Raw genomic sequence first — 21,316 nt, 5'->3', positions numbered from 1 at the left:
GGTTTAATGCATCATCTTAGTACTCTTCAAATGAAAATTCTTTTTTTAAAATGTGTATTAGAGTAGGTTAAATTTTCAATTTCTTTTTCTAATATCAAATATATCCATACAGAGAAAGTTGAATAGCTGTGTACATACATCAAAAAAACTAAACTTGCACCAATTTTGAGGAATTAATCCAAGCACTCAAAAATCCTTGTTGGTAAAACATCTGTGTGTTAGATACGTTAGGAATGTACAAACACTCGGAGTTGTATATATACGTACAATAACTCACGGAGTTGAACTCCCTCATTTTGTACAATTCTAGGTCATCCTTGGGCAAGATGTAGCACCTGTTAGCCTCTCTGGTCTTCCAGAAGGTTACTATAAAGGAGATTTTTTTTTTCTTTTTTTTTTTTTTTACATAGGCATCACCACATTATCAAGGCAAAGAGGCCACTCAAGGATAAGGGTTAAAGAGTGTACAGTAGAAATTGGACAATATAGTAATCATTAGTAATGAAAATTTGGTAAATTTGATAACTTATATGGAACGGCTCATCAAGAACTTATTTACGTTAGACTTGAAGACAGCCATATTGTAGTCAGCCGGAAAGCAGGAAAACGGAAGACAATTCCACAGGCGTGCAGTTCTAAGAAAGAAGCTTTGTTCATGGAATCTACGTTTAGGTTTAGGCACAGATAAAGAGTGGGGGGAATTATTGATAGTGTTTACAGCTAGACGAGTGTTTCTTGTGAAAGTTTGGCGAGGGGGGACCATAGATTGAAGCTCAGTCGAACACTTTCCATGAAAATAACAATACATCAGAGACAAACTCGCAACATCTCTTCTGTGAGATAGAGGTTGCAAGGAAGAGAAAAGGACATCTCCTACGAGGCTACGAAGTCTATTTTGAACTCTATCAAATATCAAATCAGATAGATGAAGCTCAGCCATGGTGAAAGTAATACATATAGAAGAAAACTCTGATGAACAAAATAAAAACCGGATAAAAAGAGTCAGCAAAGCAATCTAATAATGGTGTCACAAACAAAACACCTTGTTATGAGTCAGCATGAAAGTAGTAAGGCTTAAAAAATGTTGATATTTGCATGGATGAGGTTATCTGGTTGCCAGCACTCAGTGTGAACAAACCATCGGAGATGTCATGAAAGGAGGGTCTGTTTGAGTGATGGTATCCAGCAGCGTGAATAGATAGTAGCATTTGGGACAAATTGGTACCAGCGAACCTGAAGGATGCGGCATAGACATTGGTGGTCAAAAACTTCCAGTCTGCGCAAGTCAAACTTGTACTGGCCAGGTTTCGCATCCGTATATGAGAATGGTGCTGACAAGAGCTTGGTACATTTGAATTTTTGTACAGAGTGTGATTTCATTTCTGGACCAGAGTCGGGTGCAAAGACCGCAGAAGGCGTTGTTGATACGGTTGCCAATATCCTCTTCACCTTGGCCTGTTGCGGTGATAATAGAGAACAGGTATTTGAAACTTTGGACCTCTTCAAGGATTTCTCCATCGAGGAAAATTAGTTGTGAATCATTTGGGGAGTAATTTTATCTTTGTCGCGTTGACTTTCATTCCTATCTTTGAAGCAAAAATGTGCATCTGATAATTGGCTGCTTGAATGTCATCAAAGCTTACACCCCTAAGATAGCTATATCATCAGTATAGTCGAGATCAGAAATGTGCAGGTCATGGCTCACCGTGAATGCTGGGAAATTGACTAGAGAGTTAGATCACCTTCAACTCTCTAGCTTCAGGCTTTTACAACCATGGCATCAAAAGAGGCTGGCAAAATTTTCCGTTTAAGATTAGAACACAGCTACGTATCCTGGCTATGACGTCACTGGCATAATAAATGGATATAGTAAATTGGCAAAGAGAATTAGATCTTTTGGCTGTACCACAAGAAATGGCGGTCAAGATTTTTTTTTCGTAGCTCTTCAATGTTTTAGCATTTTAGTTAAAAAATAGGTCTTACTTTTGGAACAACCCATGTTTTTAGTTGAACTTATTTTTATGCAAGAGGTGCAAAGAGGATTTAAAAGGCCTTTGTTATAATTCAAATACATCTCATTTTTGTCAAATTCTAAAACTAGGTATTAGACATTCATTAATGCATATTGCTCAATGCTTTAACATTTCTAATGCAACAAACTTTAAAATTAATTACTTAGATGTTAGTGCCAATTAGAAATCTAGTTTGTAATGTCAATACTCATTGATCAATACCCAATTTTCTCTGCATGGACATATTTTATATTCAAAAGATGTAAAATATCAGACTATCCTACATGTGTATATCATTTAAATGAAAATTTTTTTTTAAGGAAAAGTAAAATTTAATAAGTAAATAATAATTCTGTGAATTTACATTTTTGTGAAAAATAAAGAAAATAATTATACTTGTTAAACAAATACATACATTTGAATAATTAAATACATATATTTGAAAAAAAAATTAAATTCATATATTTGAAAATAAAAATTAAATACATACATTTAAAAAACAAAAAAACTTTAAATCTTAAAATTAGAAATGTCAAATGTCTAAAATCAACCTTACCTTAATTTGACCAATTTGAGAAGTCAATCGATTCACAAACATCGTCAATACATCATCTAAAAGTTGAAAAGATGGAATTTCAGAATAATAAATATACATGTATCAAGATCTTTCAACAAAACTAAAACAAAGTTCAACATTGCAATGGACATACAGTGGTAAGCTGATAGAATGAATAAGTTTATCATAAAACAATTGACGTCCTTAATATTTCTTGAAAAGTATTTTTTATAGATTAGACAATATTCTTGAAAAGTATTTTTTATAGATTAGACAACATTCTTGAAAAGTATTTTTTTATAGATTAGCCAACATTCTTGAAAAGTACTTTTTATAGATTAGCCAACATTCTTGAAAAGTACTTTTTATAGATTAGCCAACATTCTTGAAAAGTATTTTTTATAGATTAGCCAACATTCTTGAAAAGTATTTTTTATAGATTAGCCAACATTCTTGAAAAGTATTTTTTATAGATTAGCCAACATTCTTGAAAAGTATTTTTTATAGATTAGCCAACATTCTTGAAAAGTATTTTTTATAGATTAGACAACATTCTTGAAAAGTATTTTTTATAGATTAGCCAACATTCTTGAAAAGTATTTTTTATAGATTAGCCAACATTCTTGAAAAGTATTTTTTATAGATTAGCCAACATTCTTGAAAAGTATTTTTTATAGATTAGCCAACATTCTTGAAAAGTACTTTTTATAGATTAACCAACATTCTTGAAAAGTACTTTTTATAGATTAGCCAACATTCTTGAAAAGTATTTTTTATAGATTAGCCAACATTCTTGAAAAGTATTTTTTATAGATTAGCCAACATTCTTGAAAAGTATTTTTTATAGATTAGACAACATTCTTGAAAAGTATTTTTTATAGATTAGCCAACATTCTTGAAAAGTATTTTTTATAGATTAGCCAACATTCTTGAAAAGTATTTTTTATAGATTAGCCAACATTCTTGAAAAGTATTTTTTATAGATTAGCCAACATTCTTGAAAAGTATTTTTTATAGATTAGCCAACATTCTTGAAAAGTATTTTTTATAGATTAGCCAACATTCTTGAAAAGTATTTTTTATAGATTAGACAACATTCTTGAAAAGTATTTTTTATAGATTAGCCAACATTCTTGAAAAGTATTTTTTATAGATTAGCCAACATTCTTGAAAAGTATTTTTTATAGATTAGCCAACATTCTTGAAAAGTATTTTTTATAGATTAGCCAACATTCTTGAAAAGTATTTTTTATAGATTAGACAACATTCTTGAAAAGTATTTTTTATAGATTAGCCAACATTCTTGAAAAGTATTTTTTATAGATTAGACAACATTCTTGAAAAGTATTTTTTATAGATTAGACAACATTCTTGAAAAGTATTTTTTATAGATTAGACAACATTCTTGAAAAGTATTTTTTATAGATTAGACAACATTCCAATCATGATTGTAAGAAATCTAAACATATAACAGAGACTAGACATACTGTTGTTGCCGCAATGGTGTTCAGTGGTATAGTTGAACCAGCTTTTTCCCTGGTTTACTCCATATTTCAAATCATGGCAGTTTGGAGCAGTTCTGTAGAACCGAGAGCTCAGCCAAGTCAATTAATTTGTAACATAATTTTTTTTTTTTTTTTTTTATTCAATTTTCACCCCAAACAAGGCACAGTGCCACTTTGAAGCAGGGGGCTACTATCAGGGACTTAATTAGCGGGGTCATTATTAAGAGAGATGAGTAGAAAGATGTTTGTTAACATTACACTTGAACTTCTGCATATCATTGCAGTTGGGAAAGCAGAATCCCGGAAGGGAGTTCCAAAGACCCGCAGTTCTGGGGAAGAAACTATTGGAGTAAAAGGCTTTCTTGCACCTAGGGATCTCTACTGTAAAGGGATGAGACTTAGTAGCTTGTCGGGGGTAGTTACGTCAGGGAGGTACAAGTGTTTGCAGTTCGTCAGAGCATTCACCATTAAAGTATTTGTAAAACAGGCAGAGGGATGCAACATTTTTATCAATGGGACAGAGGCTGAAGCCTAGATGACAATTCAGAACCTATCAGGTTGGCGACTCTCTTTTGAACCCTGAAAATCAAATCCAGAAAAATAAGGGCACCAGGAGAAACCTTTTAGATTGTGATATTCGGAAAATTTGTAAGGAAGTCCACCGAAAGACAAACAGCACCAGTGTTTTCGTTTTAGCAAAAGCTGGAATCGCTCTAAGATCCAAGCATGCCCGATACAATGTGTTGAATGAGATTGCAAGGAACATCAAAACTATTCCAAAGACCCGCAGCTCTGGGGAAGAAACTACTGGAGTAAAAGGCTTTCTTGCACCTAGGGATCTCTACTGTAAAGGGATGAGACTTACTAGCTTGTCGGGTTTGTCGGGGGTAGTTACGTCGGGGAGGTACAAGTGTTTGCAGTTCGTCAGAGCATTCACCATTAAAGTATTTGTAGAACAGGCAGAGGGATGCAACATCTCGTCGATGGGACAGAGGCTGAAGCCTAGATGACAGTTCAGGACCTATCAGGTTGGTGACTCTCTTTTGAACCCTGTCCAGGAGCGAGAGACAAGCAGCAGATGCACCAGCCCAGATGTGACAACAGTACTCCATACATGGGCGAATGGTGGCCTTATAGAGGTATAGGATACTGTCAGGCATAAGTAGTTTTCTACTTCCCAACCTCTTAGCCTGGATGTCGCAAATGTGTTTGTGAACCTGGACAATTAGTATATGTCTTCTACTGTTTGTGTATTCATGTCCAGCTAAAGTTAAAAAACTAACTCCTACTGCTGACTTAAAAAATTACTTGGACGTGTTTTATGCTGTTGTTCTCATTAGCTTTGCTTCCTAGTGAAATTGGTTATCTGAAACCTCATTCTTTTAATCATTTTTGGCAGGCTGAATCTGGCCCGCGAACGGTAGTTTGGATACCTCTGATTTTAGTGATTGATCCATGTGAAGAGTGTCACGAAACTGCATCTTTTTATCATAAAAAAGAAAATTGTCATTTCTCATACTTTCCTTTCATATTGAATGATAATAGCATTTATTAATCAATTTAAGGTGAATATTTTTGCTATCATTGCAACACTGTTCATACTGGTCGGGTTGAGCCAGCTTCCTACCTGGCCTGCATCATATCCTATAACATGGCGGCTGATGCCCAGTGATCCTGAGCGACACTGCAAGAAATGGTTAGCCAATTATTAATTCCACTGTCAAAGACCAACCACTTAAGTTTTATCATATGCCCCTGTACCGTAACCACTTGCCTGATAGGGAGCATAGAGCTTGTTCTCGACATGTATGTAAACAAATATGAAGGTTGTCCATCAATTTGGAGTGTCAACCGTGTGATTGAACCTCAGTCATCATTATTGTTGTAATGGTGTTCATTCTGGTTGGGTGGAACTGGCTTCTTCCTTGGCTTGCACCACATCCCTAACAATGGTGATCCTGAGCAGATCACAAGATGGTTAATTAATCGTGATTTCACCAAAGCACAGTCATCTATGGACCTGAGAGCTCAACACTAAACTCCCTAATTACAGTTGTCCACATCCTCAGCTACTCAGATACACTTGTGCCATCCGAGCAGAGAGGTAGGCAGATATCGTTGCCACAAGAGAGACAGCAGAGACTTCAGCTTGAGGTGTTGGCATAGAATAAGTTAGGAAACGGTTGGCCCTACAATAGAAGAAGTCATTGTCAAAAGCTTCAAACTTCTGCTGATCAATCTTCCTCATTGGCCATGTCTTGCAGCTATAGGACGATTGACAAGACAACAGAATGGTAGATATGCCTCTTGGTTAATATTGAAGTCTTTCGACACTCAAGCAAGGTGTAACATTGTCCTGGAACCAACATGTTGTAGTCTCAGTCGTAGCCAAAAAAAAAAAAAAAAAAAAAAAAATAGAAAAGAACTTCAACTCATTTTTTTTCTTGTACAACAACATTTCTACATTTTCTCGTTACCACCGCAACATTCTTCATGTGGTCATCTGTTCACACATGCTCATGAACGTCATCCACGCCTCTAACGTGATCTCAAACGTTATTCTCGTCTTGAACAGGATCTCCTTTTTGAAAGTCTTTATTTTTCCCTACTGGTGACATCATTTCGCATACATTTGTATAAGCGCATCCATGCTATGTTACAAAGGGAGGCACACAAAAGATGGATATTGTGGCCTTGTCTCAGCTCAACAATCAACATCTATCAAACGATACTTATTGTCCAAAGTAACTTCACTGGTAAATAATATTTGCTCATGATCTATATAGCTATACAAGTGAGAATGTGTGTGTGAGGACACTTCTCAACCTATACTCAACAAATTTTTAATCTACTGACTTGAAATTTGGTATATAGGGTATTCAGGCATGTGGAAACTTCTTAATCGGTTTTCATCTGGAAAAAAGGGCTGCCAAGGGGTCAAAATTGATACGTGGGAGTCATATGATTTTAATCTGTTTGTCAACTGTTTTACGAATGCACATATGTGAATCATTCACATAATAGATTAATTATGTGAAGAATGAGTAGGTTTGAAAACACCTTTTAAAGATTGTGGTTGGCTGGCCTAATGGTTATCATACTTGACTCACTGTCATTAGGTTTTGGTTACAATTTTTTTTTTTTGATCTTACAAGAAGTGAACTGTTTAAAAAAAAAAAGATAATACTCGCATGCCCATGTCTCTGTCTCTTTGCGATTTTTAAGAATTTTTTAAAAGGAATTTAATGTTACGTTTAATACCAGGCAACGCCTGGTACATCTAGTTTTTTAATATTTTAATAGCCTAGAGAGATATGAAAAAAGATGAAGATTGTCTAGTGTCAGCTTTTGTGATAATTACAGCAGAAAATGATTAAAAGACAAATTTGATTTATTCATCATAAAAAAATAAAAACTTTTCTTTAACAACTCAAATTCTTTTTCATTTTCCAACTTCTAAAAGGAAATTCACTTACTTTGTTGTGACCCAAATTCATCTTCAAATTTAGCCTGCGATTCAGACACTGGAAAATCAACCATTTCCACAGCTAAGATATATGCTAAAGCTTCTTCCCGACGCCATGCAATTCGACCTGAAAAAGATTTAGATATTTGTATTTATATGCTAACAAACATCTCACAAATAGATAATAGATTTAGAAATCGTGTCTATCCATCATTTTCTAATACATTCGAGTTGAACATTTTTTTCCTTGATATGAATTTTAAAAAATTCATTTGACGAACCAAGAATTAAAAAATAATAAAAGTTATCAATTCTATTTTTTATGAGTCATGAAATATCAAGGCTAAAACTCCTTGAAGACAAGAGTTAATGAGATGGATGCATTGACAATTGAATGAAGATTATGAAAATACTGAAAATGATGAATAAAATTTGATTAATTATGAGACCGGTTTATGACAGCATTTCAATTATGATTTTCAATAAACAGAGATACATTCATTTTATTCATTTAAAGAATATTTAGTTGACAATGGCAATTACTTTTATGGGAAAGAAAAGAGACAATTTTTTTTTTCTAACAATTATTAAACCTTACATTATTTCAAGAAAAATATTAACATTAAATTATATTATTATAATACAAAAATATTAAAATTAAATTATTCAAATAGATGGAAAAAGCAAGGTCGCAGAGTCAGGAGAATGCTTAGAATCAGATTCAGATCAATCGAAAAATTAACAGTCTGAATATTGGAAAGATTTTAAAATAGTCAGTCAGAATTTTTGGAATTCTAGGAGTCTACCTTTATACCTTCCAATTCCAGAAACTTCATACGTATACACAAAGTGTAGTTTATATTATCCGATTCCACACCCTCACTACAAACACACAGAGAGTGACATGGCTAGAGTAACGTTAACGTACCTGCTTTGTGTACTAAATGCAAAGTATAATCTTCTGAACGAATAATGGCTTTGTAGCCAACATGGCCATCCTTCTTCGTAAACAACAGAGCATCATACTAAAAACAAAGAAATACAATATATACATAAGAATAAGATTTTATATTTGTGAATTTTAAAAAGTAGAATTGCATTATTTCAATTACTATTCTTATTTTGTAATATTCACAATACTGGTGTTACCAGATCAGGTTGTCTGAAAACACTGACTTCTTGACCTAAAATGCACTGAACATCGATGTTACTGTTTTTTTTTTTCTATTTGCAAAACTCAATCATGTTCTGCAAAGGCAAAAACAAAAAAAATTTTCTCTATAAAACAACCAAACCAAACACCATGAATAAATATTTAAAGAAATTGAAGTATAAAAACTTTGGTACTAAGACAGAATACGAACCTTACTGAAACAACATTATTTATAAACTCATTCTTAACCTGAGGTGGGTGTGGAGGCTTTTTTTTCTTTCTTTTTTTTTTTTTTGTTTTTAAACTATTCTGTACTTTCACCTAACAATTTAGTAACAAAAAAAAAAAAAAACAAACAAAAAACAATTTAACTTGAAAATCATCTAAAAAGATGGCACAGTTAGTTTTCCGCATAAATACCAAAACTTTTATCAAAGTGATCAGACTCGACATTAAATAACGCCAAAAGGGTTGATGTGCTGTAAAACAAACAAAACAATCTATATTCACAACGTCGAAGCTGATGTAACCTTCAACTTTAAATTAGTTGAAACATTGTAACAATAACAACCAAGATGAAAATATCAATTTTCATGTAGAAAATTTCAAAACATAATATAAAATCAGTGCAAACCTGAAATAATACAACAATGAAAGTTCGAAGATGACATTGACTGAAACGTGTTGATTATATCAACCAAGTTGAGAAGGGTTCTCCCTATTTACTTGCCTTCCCACAAGGGCAGAGTTAGATACAAGATCAGTTTTAATGTGGGGGTAAAAATCCAGTTCTTTCAGAAGAGGCACTCTGGATCAGGACAAAAAACTGCTTGAGTTGAGAAGGATTTTTTCTTCACTGATTAAGAACTGAACAGATACTACACTTTGAAATATTTGCATATTTAAAAAAAAAAAAAAAAAAATCACATTTGAACAAATTAGGCACAAGGTCATTCGAAAGTGTGAGAAAAATTGGTGTTATTGGTCATTCTTGGTCACAATAACTAAAAAAAAAATGTCTGTCCTACTCTTAACTAGGATCACCAATCACCATAATACCACATTTACTCCAGGGGGTCTGTCCTATTTAAAATTTCCCCAAATGGTTAAAAATTTTATTTTTCATGAATATAAATGAATCTGTACACAATAATTTCATTGACAAAAAGCATGGAGTAGGGGAAAAAAAAAAAAAAAATTTGGTAGTAAGATTCTTTCAATCCTTTCTAAATAATAGACCGTCTACTGTTTTCTGGTTTGTTCTGAACCGAAAACAAGCAGGCTAATCTTTAAGTGGGGATGGGATCTAAGTGGAAGAGAAAAGAAAAACGGATGACAAAGGTGCTTACTTGTTATAAAATGATCACAGGGACAGATACTACACTTTGATCCCAGCCTGATGGCTGAAAAGTAAAACTACTTAAATGTTTTTTTGTACTCTATTTCTGTCAGAAAACTGTAGACCAAAGGGAAACAAATGTATTGCAAGAAAATATCTTACCTTAATTGGCTGCCCATAAGATTTCGGATAAGTGATTTTATGGGATAATTCTTTCAAGGAAGATCCAGTGGAAATATCAACACCAGACATCTTCAGAATCTGTAAACAAGAAAATTCAAAACAAATCAACAATTAGAACATTTCTAAAGCATACATGCATGTTGCAATGTTATGTTCAGCTACGCCAACGCATCAACACGAAGCACCCTATCACAACTGCATGTGTTCTTTCTTATCTTATTATTGGCCATCTTGAGATTATAGAGTTGTGTTGTATATACGTATTTGTAAGGATCCAATTCTGTTGTGTGTGTGTGTGGGTGTTTTTAAATGTTCTTCTAATGAATGTGTGTATACAGCCGTGTATGCATGGCCTAACTGAATGTCTATTGGTTCTACACTATCTGGACCATATGTTATCTTATCTACGTATATCTGTAACAGTCTATTTTATGGCCCATGATCACTCTAAGTGTTGATGCGTGAGTGTGGGTCTGACATGTATTTACAACATACTTTGTCGTTAGCCCTGTGTCTTTTAGCCTACCTGGAATGTTATTTGTCCTGGATGGAGCGGGAACCTGTTGGATAAAGACGTTCCAAACAATCCAAGACGATGATTGGTTTTCTATAAAGATTTAATTTCACTTTCCAGATGTCGTTGCGCAGAAGAATGGAAAGTGAGTATCACTGGCCTCTGGATTTCTCCTAGTCTCCATTTTCAGACACGTCACCTCCCTCTCAGGAAGGTGAGGGGGGGGGGCAGCTAACCTATCCACTCTATTTGGAATCCAACTCCACACTATCTCTAGAAAACTGGAACACGTGACAGACGACACGTCCTACCGGTCAGCTGTTCAGACCTTCCGGTGCAAACTTGATCAGTTCACAGTTTGACAAGGTCTGACATGTTTTGATAACCTTATCAAAACATAGCTTCACATCTCTTGTTTACTTCCAGATAGATAAATAGATACATGGATAGATGCACCGATAATTAGATAAACTGACAGATTAACAGATAACTTACTGTTCTGCTCGGCCAACTATATAACAGTTGGTAGTTGCAGAAGACTGCAAAGTCAGCATTCATAATTTACATAAGACAACAGGCATAGGCATTGTGTATACACTCAACTTGTTGAATAAAGAAGTGTGTATGCATATCAATAAGATTTGGTCGCTAGCGTCTACATCCAAGCTAAACTTCCCATTTCGCAAATTCAAAACCTCTGCTAAGACTGAAATTTTTTGTTGCCGATCTTTCCATTGTAATTGTTTACCTTCAAGTACCATTACCCATCTGCTGCTAAACGCCAGTGTCCTCCAAGCATATTTACTTTCACCTGGAAACCATTCTAGTTTTCCCCCTTAAAAGGAAATTGAACAATAAAAAAAGATATTAAGTTTGTTAGGTATATGCTATCGATGACAACATATGCAAATAGAAACGATCCTCTATAAGAAAATATTTCATGTCTGCGAATGACAAAAAGTTAATACAGAAGACAAGCATTTGAAAAATTGTTTCAGATAAATTTATCTCTTACCTCAGTGTCTACCGATTCCAGGGTTAAAAGGACCTGCTTGTCTCCGTGCCTGGCCACTTGTGCAGTCAGAAGCTGAACAAATGAAAAAGTAAAGTTGAAAAACATTTCTATCAGAAAATACATTAGTTACATTTAACTGTTAAATGATATTTATATCCAAGTATTAAAGCAGAATATAGATTTTACTTTGTTTTAAACTTTGAATTTCTAAAAATCTCTCATAATAAAACATTTATCTTTTTCAATATCTATATACTAGCAGGGAGACTCGACATTACCTGAGATTGAATGAGGATCAACAAATGTTTCACCCTCCCATATTTTATTGTCATCAAAATCAGTGAAATCGCCCATTTTTCAATGAAATCGATTAATTACTGCTCTAGTTGGAGGCCCACCTTGGTGCACCGGGAGGGAGTTTTACATGCCTCCCTGCAGTGACTGAGTCCACAATATATTGTAGTTTACACTACACTATAAAAAACCTACTGTTGATTTTCTAAAATTATTTTATAGATAGAAAGATAAATATAGTTATTTCTTTGCATGTAATACCAAGGGAGGTAATTCAGTAGATATTCGAGTGAATATAATAGGTTTTAATTAAAAAATAAAGTTAACATTAATTTTAGAGAAATAGTGTCAGGCAATTGTTTTTAGCAAAACTGTTGCCTGGAATTATTTCAAAACATCTATCAAATAAAATTTAAATATAATGTTTATACTAAAAAAATACAGGTAATATAATTCAATGAAAAAAAAAAATTACACTGTGTTTAAGAAGCCATTTTAGATGTTCAATATGGTGGTGCTGTCTTGTATACAGTTTTACTGATGCACTATTTCTTGTTTAAACTTTTACTGGTGCACTATGGTTGAACTTTTCTTTACAGAAAAATAGGTGCTTATGCAGTTTAGCAAAGATATTAAAAAAATGAAGATAAAGAAAAATCTTTATGATGTCCATGCCGTGCAGTGCCATATCCATTATGGAATGAAGTTATTAATAAAAAAAAAAAAAAATCAAAAAAAAAATCGCTTAATTTGATCAAGTAGTTTCTTTTAGAGAAAAATCAAATTTTAGTGAAGTGATCAAATTAAGCAAGTTTTTTTTTATAATAACTTCATTCCATAATGGGTATGTACATCATAAAGATTTTTCTTCATCTTTGTTTTTTTTAATGTCTTTGCATAAGTAGCAAATAAAATTACCAATTTTAGAACAGAAATGTGTTCAAAATAGATGCATTAAATAAATTGTGCTTACTCAAAGAAATTCAAGTGAAATATGGCAGTTCAAAATAAAATAACAGAAAAATTTATGGATATACTTATCGCTGAACAATATTTGTGTACACTTAAAATTATGGAAAATAAATGAGTAAAATTTTAATTAAAAATAGAATTAATTCTATTTTTATTCAGAGTCAATGAATTCCGAACCACAAGACCATCAAGCTAGCGCTTCATAGATTATTTCCCTTTTTATAATATGAAGACACCATGCAGTCATTATTTACTTTCTTCTTCCCACAGGAAGATGTGACACAAGGCCATAAAGGTGGGGAAAGTGACGCCAGCGCCTTTAAAGGAGGAGGACTCTGACCATTTAAAAATTGTTTGGGCAATCCTGTTGGCATTCCCCAGTAGAAGCGCCTCAGGCAGTAAGCAATAAAATTACTCTTCCAAAAGCCAGGAGGCTCTAGCCTAGAAGGGTGGACCTCCTAGGACTACACAGGACACAGCCTTAACCACAATCAACAGGGAACAGATCATAAAAAAAAAAAAAAATGGTTCATACTCTGTTGACTTCAAATTCTACATGAAAATGGCACTGTGAACAACAACAATTATGGAAGGAAGCAATTACTGGGGATACAGTTACAAGACTCAGCATTCCTATTCCTTTTATAGTTAATCACCTCAAGAAGGTCAGACAAGGAGTTGGACGAAACGTGGTGAAACAACAACAAATGAAGATGAGAATAACAGTCTGCAAATAAAAATTAGTATAAAACTTGGCAAATCAGTCGTGCAAGTGAACCAAAACCAGGAAGCCATATCAGGAACAAAATCTGACCAAACACAGTTTGCTGCTAATAGAATCGGGTACTCTTCTGGTTTGGCAAAACTAGTGATATAAAAAGTTTAATGTTTGAATGTCAATACATTTTATTATACTTGATTGGTTCAAAGCATCTGACATCATTTGACAGAAACGAGTATTTTAGTCATAATAATAATTGGTCATTACTTACTTTTGGAGACGCACTCATCGACGTAATCAATCCAGCTGATCCAACTTTTAATAATCCAATGTAACCAGATTGAAGACGAGACACAAATATACCGGCCTTCACGCTAACGTGATCATGGCCAGCCTTCTCTAAACTAGATACAGGTTCTTTAATGCCAATATCCTGAAATTAATTAAATAAAAGAAATTAAAAACATTTGAATTAAGCACAAAATAGTTCAAATACAGAAACGGATGAACAAGTCTATCCTGACACATAAGTTCAATTTGGACTTGAAAATTTTTACTAATATATATATATATATATATATATTAGTTATTTATTATTAATTATTATTTATATTTTTTTATATATTAGTATAAACAGTAACCGTATTATTGTACATTTTCTTATTGGAGAACCATGTATTTAACAGCTGTCCTGTTTTTAAATCTCCGAAACAGTTACATGGTAAACAGCTGAGGATCCCCGTTTTCTATTTACAAAATTTTAGTTAAAGTTTTCTCTTTTCATTCTTATATAGTTCAATTCTTTTTTATAATTTAAACCTTTGAGAAATTGGTTTATGTAAGTGCTAAGTCTTTTTCTATTAAACAATTTTAGTTATAGCTTTTTTTTTTTTTTTCCTCTCCTTATATAAATGAATTCTATTTTGTAAACTCTTTAGAAGTCGGATTATGTAGGTGGTAATTTACGATAGGTTAAAGTTAGTTTCTTTTTTTTCTTCTTTTTCCGGGAATTTAAACTGCATTCTTCATTTTTTACATTTTTTTTTTTTTTTTATTCAAAACTTTTTTAGACATTCATATATCTTCACATGTTATGTTGTTAGTTTACCGGAAAATACAGGAAAGTAACATATTTACATTGAATAGTGCCCAGGAATGTTAACTTGATTGATGGAATTTAAGCTAACGATAACATAAACAAAGATACGTGACAAAAACCAAGCAAGGATCTCTAGGCTACGTGTAGTGATGATATAATGGAAAACATAGATTTTGAGAGACATAGAATTTTAATTACGAGAGAGAGAGGAGTTCAATATGCAACACATTAGCGAACAGACAAAGGTTTTTGATTTTGACAACCATGAAAATCAAAACAAGGTGACTTAGCAAGATGCAGTCGTATACAAAGCGTGTCAACCCTGAAAAAGAACTCAGCAGGAAAAAATGAAATATCTATATACAATTCCAGTTTTGGCGTTTTCACTTCTCGGAGAAAAGTGCTTTTGATTTCAAGATGCATGAAAATAAGATTTTAGGTACGTGTCTTTTATGGTGTTTCCACTGACAACAATGTTTCATACAATAGAGAATACTAGACAATCACAAATCACAACATGGTTAAGACGATCATAAATGTTATATGTACTGTTATAAATATACACTAAACGAATCACATATCACAAAACGTTTACACTCATAAGTTAACGGAGACATTATATATACACTGACAATAGTGTTATATATACACTGACTACATTACACACAAATATGTTAATCATGTGTATATGCTTAAATGTTTGTGTGGTTTGGTTGTTTTCATTTTACGGCATATCAACCCGTTTCAGGTTATTTAACGCCAAATCCAGTGATTTTGAACAAAATTTTTTATTAGAATATATTTGTTTTTTTTTTTAAGTCGGTTTCTATTTAATCCATAGTTGGGACCCTAACAGGTACTACCACTCCAGGTAAGAGTGGACCTGGGAGCAATGGCAATTAAAGGGTGACTCCACATTCCTCAAAGCCCGCAAGTTGGGGCCTTACCATCAGATATAGTTTAAGGTCATATCCAGGATCTACATGCTTGTGTGAGGTAGATACCAAAACTAATTAATTGATCATTATGAATTTTGGAATACAGCTGTCTGGTCTAAGGGTGGGTAATATGGGCTATATTTAGTTTAATTTAGTTGCATGCAAAGAGAGGCTGAAAACCCTAAGTAAAATCCAACTACAATTCAAGTTTTGAGAAAGCAATAGAATTAATGTCTTAAAAAGAAACTGTTTATGCTATATATATACATATATATATAGCGGTACATAAATTAAAAAGTTTCTTTATCTGGAATTAACACTGATTTGTTGTTGATGTGTAACAATCTTGCATACAACATTCTCAAGTGTTGTTTTGAAATTTTCCCTTTTTCCAGGTTCTGGTCCCCCAACAAAAGGAGGGTGGACCTGTAAATTCAATCTTATCCATTCGTCTGTCCGCACTTTTCTCAATAACTACACCTTGGAATTTTTTGAAATTTTGCACAAACATTAAACATGATATGAGTAAAAAAGTAACAGAATGGATTTTCTGGGAAAACTCGGGTTGATCCCCTAGGAGTGTCTTCCGGGTTAAAAATGGCTAAAATTGACACTTTTGTGATTATTAAATTATTTATGCCTCATTCAATGTGCACTCATGGGGAACCATGCATGCTTCACTTGTTTGGTCATTGCTTTTGTCACGTTGTAGATGATTTGACAAAGAATTGAAAGTACGTATGATACATGTGAATCGTTTGTGATTTTGCAAAAAAAAAAAAATAAATAAAAGATATAATTAAGCAGAGGAATTATGTTGTGTTTAATGTTTTCTTAAATGAAAAACTGCTGCCTAAATACAGACATATATATATATGAGTATCAATAAAATAAGAAAACGACAATGTAAAAATATATACTAATATATATAGATTTATTTGTTTATTCAATTAGGATGATAGATTAATTAGGTGTGTAGGATACGTAAAACTCTTTATACCATGGTATTTCAAAGCCTAATGCTTCTCATCAGAAGAGGAGAGAAGATGCTTGATAACATAATAGGGACGCAATATCTCCATCATTCCGGTAATCTTAGGAGCAACCGGACTCCTGAAAAGGAATTTCAAAACTACCCGGTGAACCTAGTGCAATACAAATACAAGCAATAGCACTTAAAGTAACAGTTCAAATCTTAAAAAGATCTCTATGTTAAAATATATGAAATAAATCAGATAATAGAACAGCTTTGATGAGAAAATTACAAATAAAAATAAACAAAACATTCATTTATCAAACTTATGGCAGAGTAATTCTGCAGGGGGATAAAATATTGAAACTGTTCGGGTAGGGAATTGGAGAACTAAAGTGATCTGTGATAGAAGAGGAATACAAGTTTTATTATTATATAATAAAGATAGGTGTATACCACGTATGTCATGGTGAGCTTAATATATGTGTACAGCTGCACATCTAAACTCTCGGGAAGAATATAGGATAAAGGATTGAAAAAAGATGTTTATTTAATATGTATTTATAGGTTATAACTATGGTAGGGTTTACTTGAAATTGGGGATTTATGCTATGTCTGCATATATTAACAGAGGTATATTGTAACTTATTTTTATATGTATAGTATATGTGTTTGTACCTTGCATGACTGCATCAACCCATGTTGCATTGTATAACTCTGTACATTTTTGCCTGATGACTTACTTTAGATGGAATCTGTCAGGGATGCATAGTCTGGACAGTAGCTGCTAATAGCCAGCCTCAAACAGACTTATAGATGCTCATCAGTTATAGAGGAGCAGTACTTGGACTTAATGATCTTGACATGGGAAAAAGCTGACTCATATAAATAAGTACATCCAAATAATGCAGTCAAGAAGGTAGCACATTTATTGATGCTGGGTTCCTCTGTGAGTAAGTTCCATAATTGTCCATCAGCTCAATGTCGGCTTACAGTATCAAAATCTCATCCCTCACTCTAAAAGAATTCAGGTGAGAGAGTATTGCAATTTTCAATGCGACTGGAAAAAAAAAAAAAAAAAAAAAAAAAAAACGCAGCATCTTCCTGGAAAAGGTAGCACATAAAAGTAGCGATTAATTAGAGTAAAACAAAGTTTTGAAATCGTTTATCGAACTCCGAAAGACAACTGCCAATTTGTTTTATCTTGTGTGTACTAGCAAGCTGCTCTTGTGTCTCCAATTCTGCTGCAACGTTCTGAAAGTTTACCAGCCCAACATTTTTTTTTTTTTTTTTTTCAATGCTATGCAATCTACCCACAATGCCTTGGCAATCGACCAGTTGATAGTGATCGATGTAATGTGCCCCCCTGGTCTGGTGTTATGTAATTCTTCACTCTATAATAAAGATCAATGTGTATTTATTTGTACATAAATAAATATGTTCTTCCATTCAGTCACACAAAGGTTAGAAAGTAAAACATGCATCTTTTTCTAAAACCCCAAAAAAAAAAAAAAAAAAAAAACAACAACTTACTGTTAATAAAGTAGGAATAAAATCTTCCCCTCCTGCCAATCTGAGTGTTTGGATGCATAAAGATGTGGAATCGTGACAAACCAAATTATCAGATGATATTAAGCAGCTGAAAATACAAACATTGGAAGAGAACAAGGTTGCATGATTATCTGTATTGTACATATTTCACATACACTTTATTTTTATAAAACGCTCTATATTTCAGTATAACAGAGCATACATATATATATATATATATATATATATATATATATATATATATATATATTCACAAAAACAAGACAATAAAAATCAAAATGAGAGCATCATGTGTATTTTCACATTCATTACAATTGTTTCATGATCATTCGGACAATTTCAAACATTATATCAGTCAAAAATCTTCCAAAACAGCCTCTCTAAAGACGGTGAAATACACTATTTTATATATATATATATATATATGTGAACACATTTTGAATTCTATTTAAGAGATCAAGCAGTTGAACCTACCTCCACCCCTTTCTTACAAGTTTTTTGGTTAATTATTTCCCGTTTACCATGGAATTTAAAAATCGCCCTATTTCCGTATTTCTACTTTTTAAATTCTATTTTAACAAATTATCTATCTTAATGTTACACTAATACTCTTTTTAATTTAAGTGATTATTTTTCTTTTCTAAATTATTTAATTGATTTATTTTCTAAACACCTCCAAAATCTAGTTTAAATTTGTACATCACAATTGAATTCGCTTCAATTTACGAAAGTTTTGTATCATTTGTTCACATTTACAATCTCATAATTGATTTTACTTAATTCTTTTATTTCTTAAAAAGGAATTATAATTAAAGGTTAATTGAAAAAAAAAATAAGTTAACATTCCATTATCAGTTAATTTTTTAAATTGACGTGAACACTAGGATACTTCAATTAAAAGTCAAATATGAACAGGTAAAATTATAGAAGAATAAAAGGTGAATCAAATGAGGTGTAAGTTGTTTAAACAATTACATCAATTTAGCTTAAATTTTTTTTAAAAAAATTACAAGTGCGGACTTTCTGTTTGGCGTCACTGTATACATACAAGTGTTAAAATAAATAAACATTTTAATCTAAGCTTCTGAAAAATTAACATTTTCAAAAAAGTCAGAGAAAAATATTTTTTCTTTCATTTTTTTTGTTATCAAATATAAATGGACTTCTTTGAAAGAGGAAAACAACAATTACAAGATGCCTCTCCAACCCCCTATATCCATGAAAAATAGCACTCTACCTGAAAATTCTACCTTCAAACTCCTCGGCCTAACATTTGCGGCCAATATGAACTGGAACAAATACATAGAGGACATTGCAAAGGCTGCTGCAAAGAAAGCGTGTTCCCTCTATCGAGCTAGAAGACTACTCACACCTGAAAGTATCCTGTACCTTTACAAGGCCACCATTCTCCCATGCATGTAGTATTGTTGCCACATCTGGGCTGGTGCATCTACCACTAGTCTCCCCCTCTTAGATAAAGTCCAAAAAAGATTTGTCAATCTAATCGGTCGCACTTTATCAACTAAGCTCCAGCCCCTGTCCCATCGCCGCAATGTTGCATCACTGTGCCTGTTTTACAAATATTTTAATGGAATGTGTTCTGATGAACTTGTTTCACTTGTACCCCCTTGACATACATATCCCTGACAAACCTGCTTAGCAATAAGATCTCACCCCTTCACTGTTGTTGTCCCTAAATAGCAGAAAGCTTTCTATTTTAATAGTTTCTTCCCTCGAACAACTAGACTTTGGAATTCCCTTCCTGCTGCCTGCTTCCTTGGCTGTACTGATATGCAGAAGTTTAAATGTAACAAATAAATATCTTGTTAATCTTTCCTAGACATGGCCCCAAATAGTAGCCCCTTACGTCCAAGTGGCATATGCTTTGTAAGGGGTGAACCTGAGTAAAAAACAAAAAAAAAAAAAACAAACAACAATCCAGTTATGTCTGTTAGTGCAACTACACTAGTTTAAATCAGTAGTAGACATTTTTTTTAAAAAACATTTTGTAATAAAAGTATTTTCAAAAAGTCAACTTACATTGACAATGAAAAAGAAAAAAAAAACATTGATACTTATTTAGAATTACACTTGCTAACAAAAAAAAAAAGAATATAGAAAAACCTTTATGATGTACATACTTAGCACGGAACGAAGATGTCACATTTCAAAAATCATATAAATTGATCAAGTAGTTTTTTTGTTTTTTTTTCAATTAAGAAAATCAAATTTTGCAATTTTTAGTGATTAAAAAGTTATTATTTTAAATGCAAACAAAATCTCTAGTCAAACTAAATTGTTGCCCTTGAATTTTGACAAAATTTAAAACATAGCCACTCCCAGTCTCCTCTCGCTTCATCATAAAATTTGATTTTCTTAATTTAAAAAAAAAAAAAAAAAAAAAAAGTACTTGATCAATTTGTGATTTTTGGAATATGACATCTTTGTTCTGTGACAAATATGTACAATACAAAGAGTTTTTTGTATTTTTATTAAATTTAATTCTAAATAAGTACTAAATAATTTGCTTTAAAAAGGAAACTTGTAATTTTCAAAAGCTTAGATTAAAATAAATTTTATTTATTTTATCAATACATATTGTCATGGTTTTCTAAAAAAAAAAAAATTAAAAAAAAAATAAAAATAAAAAAAAAATTTAAAAAAATAAATTAAAATAAGTAAAAAATATCTTAAAAATACTCTTATGAAACAGTGTTTTAAAAAATGTTTATACTTCTACTGGTGTGTATATATATATATATAAGGGGCGTTTAAAAAGTAATGCCTCCTATTTTTTTTTATTCTGTCTGAATGGATCAGAGGGTATTACAAATTGCATTGTTATGATGATTGAACTCATTCATGAAGTAAAAGTCTCATCTCTGTTGCAGATATTGACGGTGTGAGACTCTAAGAAAGCAACCTCTGTCATGGATGTGCGTCAGAAGCAGAAATGTGTCATTGAATTCCTCCATGCAGAAAAAATTGAACTAATCAACATTCACTGAAGAGTTGCATGTATAGA

At 32.5% G+C, this 21,316-nt stretch overlaps 1 protein-coding gene across 1 annotated transcript in view; it reads right to left on the bottom strand.

Moving 5' to 3' along the window:
- LOC145297569 (ER membrane protein complex subunit 1-like) overlaps positions 1-21,316 on the bottom strand; it is a 70,563-nt gene that overhangs the window by 23,264 nt on the left and 25,983 nt on the right. The window contains exons 8-14 of the mRNA XM_080143584.1: positions 18,274-18,379; positions 14,002-14,163; positions 11,744-11,815; positions 10,194-10,292; positions 8,468-8,564; positions 7,550-7,666; positions 2,569-2,624 (exon numbers count right to left, since the gene is read on the bottom strand). Coding sequence (XP_079999710.1) covers positions 2,569-2,624; positions 7,550-7,666; positions 8,468-8,564; positions 10,194-10,292; positions 11,744-11,815; positions 14,002-14,163; positions 18,274-18,379 — 709 coding nt within the window. The remainder of the gene's footprint in view (positions 1-2,568; positions 2,625-7,549; positions 7,667-8,467; positions 8,565-10,193; positions 10,293-11,743; positions 11,816-14,001; positions 14,164-18,273; positions 18,380-21,316) is intronic.

This window comes from Euprymna scolopes, chromosome 18 (genome assembly GCF_053919585.1).
Source record: "Euprymna scolopes isolate OS-2025 chromosome 18, ASM5391958v1, whole genome shotgun sequence".
NCBI lineage: Eukaryota > Metazoa > Mollusca > Cephalopoda > Sepiida > Sepiolidae > Euprymna > Euprymna scolopes.
This window is presented reverse-complemented; position numbering and strand designations above follow the sequence as displayed.